The 6,330-nt window shown below is 45.7% G+C and overlaps 1 protein-coding gene across 1 annotated transcript in view; it reads right to left on the reverse strand.

The window, feature by feature from the left end:
• The window catches only part of EYA2 (EYA transcriptional coactivator and phosphatase 2), a 207,824-nt gene that overhangs the window by 24,756 nt on the left and 176,738 nt on the right, over positions 1 to 6,330 (reverse strand). The window contains exon 10 of the mRNA XM_012558626.1: positions 2,033 to 2,091. Within this exon, the coding sequence (XP_012414080.1) occupies positions 2,033 to 2,091 (59 nt within the window). The remainder of the gene's footprint in view (positions 1 to 2,032; positions 2,092 to 6,330) is intronic.

Raw genomic sequence — 6,330 nt, forward strand, 5'->3', positions numbered from 1 at the left:
GAGTAGAACTGTGTTCCGTAGGGTTTTCAAGGGCTGATTTTTTGGAAGTTAAATCGCCAGGCCTTTCTTCCGAGGTGCCTTTGGGTGGACTGGAACCTCTAACCTTTTGGTTAGCAGCCAAGTGTGTTAACCATTTGCACCACCCAGGGACTCCAGCACACAGTAGGTACTCAGTAAATACTTCTTTCGTGAGTAAGCGGGAATTTGGTTTCTAGGGGAAAAACACACTTGGATTGTGGATTCTCTCAGCACTAGACAGGAATATTGCTCTGAAGTTCCAAGCCGCCTACTGGGGAAACAATAAAAACGAAGCCCTGGTCGCTCACTGCCTTGAAAGGAAGAACAGTTCCCAATGATGACATCATGGAAAGGACGTAATTAACTGTGATCTGGGGTTTATTTACCCCATAAATTGAGGAGTCCTGGCTGGTGCTGAGACTTGCTCCTTGCCAGTTCTGATTGCAGAATGGGATTTTCAGGACGGCTAACTAAAATAAAGCAGGCACCTGCCTGCCTATCACTTCCAATTGCACTGGGCTTTGGAAAAGACTTGCAGGGCTCAGCACTGGGAACTTTGATTTTTTTTTTTTTAAGAGGAAGTTGGGAGACACACCTTGGAAGCAAAGGCTAGGTGAAGTTACCGCGACTGGTCCCACAGCTGAAACATTTGGCCTAACAATATTTTTCTGGGCCTAGAGGCGTTGAAAGGAGGCCTGCTGGAGCAGTGGTTAAGAGCTCGGCTGCGAACCAGAAAGTCGGTGGTTTGAACCAGCCGCTCCGCAGGAGAAAGATGTGGCAGTCTGCTTCCGTAAAGCTTATAGCCTTGGAAACCCTATGGGGCAATTCTATTCTGTCCTATAGCGTCCCTATGAGTCGGAATCGACTCGACGGCAGTGGGTTTTGTTTGGTTTTAGAGGCGCGGAACTGTGATAATTTTGGATAAGCACACATGAACTGTTATTCTGTGTTTCTAAAGTTTCCCCAGGGGCAGGCTTCAAACATTCCAGCTACATTTCTCCGAAACCTGTCTCATTTGGAGCATTCGAGGACCTCATTTCTGGACTCCATGTCCCACGAGTGTTTTCCCCTAGAACTCAGATGCACTGCTTACTCTTTTCAAGAAATTGTTTTTAAGTATTGACTGTTATCAGTTCTTTTGCTAAATAATACATGTATGCTAATATATGCATTAAAACCTTTGGAGAATGTATACCAAACTCTTAATGAATGTATACCAAACTCTGAGGAGTCCCTGGGTTGCACACACAGTTAAGTGCTCGACGACTAACTGAAAGAAAGGTTGGTGGTTCGAACCCACTCGAAGATGCCTCAGAAGACAGGTCTGGCAAGCTGCTTCTGAAAGGTCACAGCCGTGAAAACCTCAGGCAGCAGCTGGACTCTGCACATACGGGGATGCCATGAGTCAGAATCGACTCGATGGCAACTAACAGTAACAACAACCTCTTAACCGAGGATTACCAGATTTACCTGAGAATGTATACCAAATTCTTAATGGCGGTGATCTCGGGATACGTATCAGTGGCGGTGGTTGAAGTGTTTACAAGATGCATGTATTACTTTTGTAAGCAAACCAAAACCAAACCTGTTGCCGTTGAGTCGATTCCAACTCATAGTGACCCTATAGGACAGAGCAGAACTGCCCCATAGGGTTTCCAAGAGTGGCTGGTGGATTCGAACTGCTGACCTTTTGGTTAGCAGCTGAATGCTTAACCACTTGTAAGCAGGGGGAAAAGATTCTGTGTACACAGACTCACACAGAATTTGCAGAAATCTCAGCCACAATGATTTGAGGTGATGCTGAAGAAGGGCAGGGTTTTGATTTTTGAGTTCAGTGAAACACAAGTGCCAGTTCTGGCTGATGCAGAACACGGCAGAGGAATCACATTTCTGAATATAACCATCCTTCTCATCCTGATCATTCCCCGCCCCACCTCTGCCACGTCCAAGTGAAAGACAAGCTTGATAACCAATCAAAAGGGGCATTTTTGATCCCTCCCCCCCAAATTCCCACCTTAAATCTTGGCCATTGTCATCTGATGAGACATCGTCGACGTGGATCTGGTCACAGTCCTGTGGGGAATTTGGCAAGAAGAGAAGAGAGAGACACGATTTGTTAATCTGATGTAGCTTCTAAGAATTGGTTTCATAAGCTGAGGGCAGAATGAGCACTGGACTGGGAGTCAGAAGTCCTGAGTTCTAGTCTGGGCTTTGCCTCTGAAGGTTAGATGACCTTGGGTTAAGTCCCATCCCCTCTTTTGCCTTTGGTTTCCTTACAAATGAGCAGGCGGGCTATAAGGAGGGTGACCATATAATTTATCACCAAACTGAGATACCTCTGCAAGTGAACGGAGCTGCTATTAATAATATTATATTGGGAGGACAGGTGTAAATGGGGCTGTAGAACCTTTGCATTGCTCATGGTGTTTCCTCTGCTTGGAATGCTCTTCCGCCTTCCTCTTCTTAGTGAACCTTGTATTCTCAAACATTAGCTTCTGAAGGTACATCTTTCCCAAGTCCCCCTCTGTGTCCCACAATCTAAGATACTAGCCATCTCTCACTGAGCACCTACTATATGCCAGGCACCACCTCAAGAGCCTGCCACTTAATGAACTCTGATGACATGTTGTTTTCCATTCCCTCTGTTTTCTTTGGGGAACACCCAACCATGCAGTTTAGGGCTGTGAGGTAGGGATGACAAAGTTGGGCATATGACTCAGGCTTGACCAATCAGAGGGACCCAGGATCCCTCTGGCCACAGTGATTGCTTCGGGAGTGAGCATGTGGTCTAAGCCCAGCCAATGAGCACCGGCCTTGGAACTTTGGCTGGAACTTCTGGGCAACAGACTCTCCTTTCACTGGGTTGCTAAATAGTGGGATTAAGCCTGGAGCCGCTGAAGGAAAGCAGATGTGAGAGCTGACAAGAGACAGAGGAATGAGGGCCTGATCATGTTATTTGATCCCCTGGATCCAGCAACAACTGTAGCTAGACCATCCCTGACTGTGGTAGGCTGAATAATGGCCCCCAAAGATATCCAGGTCCTAATCCCCAGAACCCGCGGATGTCACCTTATATGGCAAAAGGACTTTGTAGTTAAGGATCTTGAGATGGGGAGATTATTCTGGATTACTGGGTAGGCCTTAAATGTAATCACAAGTGTCTTTATAAAAGTGAGGTAGTGGGAAATTTGAGGAGAAGGTGATGCGACGATGGAAGGGGAGACTGGAGTGATGTGCCATAAAGATGGAGGAAGGGGCCACAAGCCAAGAAAAACAGGTGGCCACTATAAGCTGGAAAAAAAACAAAGAAATGAATTCTCCCCTGAAGCCTCCAGAAGAAACTAGCCCTGTCAACACCTTGACTTTGTTGTTGTTTGCTGTCAAGTTGATTCTGACTAATAGTGACCCTATATGACAGAGTAGAACTGCCCCATAGGGTTTTCTAGGCTGTAATCTTTATGGGAGCAGATCACCAGGTCTTTTCTCCCATGGAGCCGCTGGTAGGTTTGAACCACTGACGTCTCGGTTAGCAGCTGAGTGCTTAACCATTGAGCCACCAAGGCTCCTTAGCCCAGTGAAATTGATTTTAAACTTCTGACCTCCAGAACTGTAAGAATATAAATTTGTGTTGTTTTAAGCCACTGAGTTTGTGGTAATTTGTTACAGCAGCAATAGGAAACTAATACATTGACTTTTCAGCGTCAGCTAGCTTGATTTGGATTTCTGTCACTTGCAACCAAAAGTCAAGAGTGATGTAGTGCCCCCTATGGGAACTACACATGACACACACTTGTCCTGGAAGTTCCACCTTCATCATAAAGTACATTCAGTTGATACGGTGATAAGGCAAAAAACAGTGACCGTGGCAGGTTAGCCCCTGTGGTACTGGTTAAGAGGCTCGGGTTCCAGAATCTGACCTCCTGGGTTTGGGTCCTGGATCCAACCATTTCCCAGGTGTGTGACCTTGAGCAAGGCACAGAACCACCCTAACCTCAGTGGTCTGATTGATAAATGAAGATAATAACTGAAGGCTGAGGTGCAGAGAAAGCAGATGCTGAATTTAAAGTGTCTAGTACAGTGCCTGGCACACATGCTAGTTTTTAATTATTGTGTTAAGACTCATAAATGTCACCATTTTGGATGAAAGGTAATTTCAATGGGGCAGAGAAAGGGCAGATACCTCCCTGCAAAGACTACCAGGGGGAGGAGAAGCACCTGGAACTTGAGCTTGACTTCTGAGAACAAAATTGGTTGTGACATCTCTGGATCCTTGACTGGAAGATAGAAGCTGGAAAAAACAGTATTTCCAATATTTCGAGCAGATCTCTTTTTACACAAGGAATAGCCTTGTATGTATCTTTGAGGATAGGTTCTTTGCTGGGGGATTATGGGAAACCCTTGCCCTTAAAGATATGTAAAGATAACCTGGTTGATACGGAGATGTTTGGAGACTCTGGCTGGAAGGAGTGGAAAGACATTGCTTTGGGGGTGGAGGGAGTGGCTTCATGGCAGGCTGGGTGCTTCTCAGGGAGCTGGGCTGGAACCTAGGAGAAGGGGTCGGTGGCAGGAATGGTGTGGCCACTGTTCCCTCTTTGGTCCCTGAATGGGCTTTGCATTGGAAAGGAGTTTACTGGAAGATGACAGGTTTGTCCCCAGAGTCCTTGGCACACTCTGGCCCAGGGCACAGCTGCTTTGCAGCAGGTAACAAAGCTTGATTCAGACTCCAGGAGCTGCTGTTTTGGTCTCCGCGCAGGACCTTGCATCTCTGTGATGCCCAGAGCCTGATAGCTTTGGAGGACCCAGCGACAGCACCCTGGACAGAGCCATGGTGTGCTCTGATGAGCCTGGACAACGGCGGCAGCAAGCAAGTCCACTGAGTGGCTTCTGAGGGGTCAGCCATGCGCAAATGGGAGTTGGAGCAAACGGAGAAGAACATGGCAGACACTAAATGGTGGCCACAATGGAGAAATTCTTTGGTAGTGCTAGGAAAATAACTGGCCAGAATCTCCAGACATTTCCATATCAGCTAGGTTACCTTTATATATCTTTAAAAAATTAATGAGGACAAGCATTTCCCATAACCCCCCAGCGAAGAACCTATTCTCAAAGACATTGAGTGACCGACCACTCTACAGCCAGCAGATTTCTTCTACATAAACCTTTCCCACTCAATTATTTCATGTTTCTTTTCTCTTTATGTACCCAGCATCCTAATTATGTTTGGTGGTCTCAGATATAATTTATCCCTCCCCTCCCCAAGAGGGAGTGTCCCTTCCTAAAGCTGCTGAGCATTACAGGACTCCCCAAATTTAAAGAATCTAGAGCTGTGCCCCCTAATACACTAGCAATCAGCCACATGTGGTTATTTATATTTAAATTAAAATTAAATACAACTGGACATTCAGTTCCTTAGTTCTATTTCAAATGCTTAATAGCCACATGTGGCAAGTGACTAAGAAGCCCTGGTGGCACAAATGGTTAAGCGCTCAGCTGCTAACCAAAAGGTTGGTGGTTCAAACCCACCCAGTGGTTCTGAGGGAGAAAGACCTGGCAATCTGCTTTCATAAACATTGTTGTTGTTGCTAGGTGTCATCGAGTTGGTTCCGACTCATAGCGATCCTATACACGACAGAATGAAACACTGCCCGGTCCTGTACCATCCTTGGGATCATTGCTATGCTTGAGCCCACTGTTGCAGCCACTGTGTCAATCCATCTCATTGAGGGTCTTCCTCTTTTTCGCTGACCCTCTACTTTATTTACCAAGCATGATGTTCTTCTCCAGGAACTCATCCTTCCTGATAACATGTTCAAAGTATGTGAGACGCAGTCTCACCATCCTTGCTTATAAGGAGCATTCTAGTTGTACTTCATCCAAGACAGATTTGTTTGTTCTTTTGGTAATCCATGGTATAGTCAATATTCTTCACCAACACCCTAATGCAAAGGCATCAATTTTTCTTCGGTCTTCCTTATTCGTTGTCCAGATTTCACATGCATATGAGGCAACTGAAAACACCATGGCTTGGGTCAGGAGCACCTTAGTCTTCAAGGTGACATGTTTGCTTTTTAACACTTTAAAGAGGTCTTTTGCAGCAGATTTGCCGGATGCAATGCATCTTTTGATTTCTTGACTGCTGCTTCCATGGGTGTTGATTGTGGATCCAAGTAAAATGAAATCCTTGACAACTTCAATCTTTTCTCCGTGTATCATGATGATGCTTATTGGTCCAGTTGTGAGGATTTTTGTTGTCTTTCTATTGAGGTGTAATCCATACTGAACGCTGTAGTCTTTGATCTTCATCAGTAAGGG

The sequence above is a fragment of the Trichechus manatus genome, unplaced genomic scaffold, assembly GCF_000243295.1.
Source record: "Trichechus manatus latirostris isolate Lorelei unplaced genomic scaffold, TriManLat1.0 scaffold00008, whole genome shotgun sequence".
In the NCBI taxonomy this organism is placed as follows: Eukaryota; Metazoa; Chordata; class Mammalia; order Sirenia; family Trichechidae; genus Trichechus; species Trichechus manatus.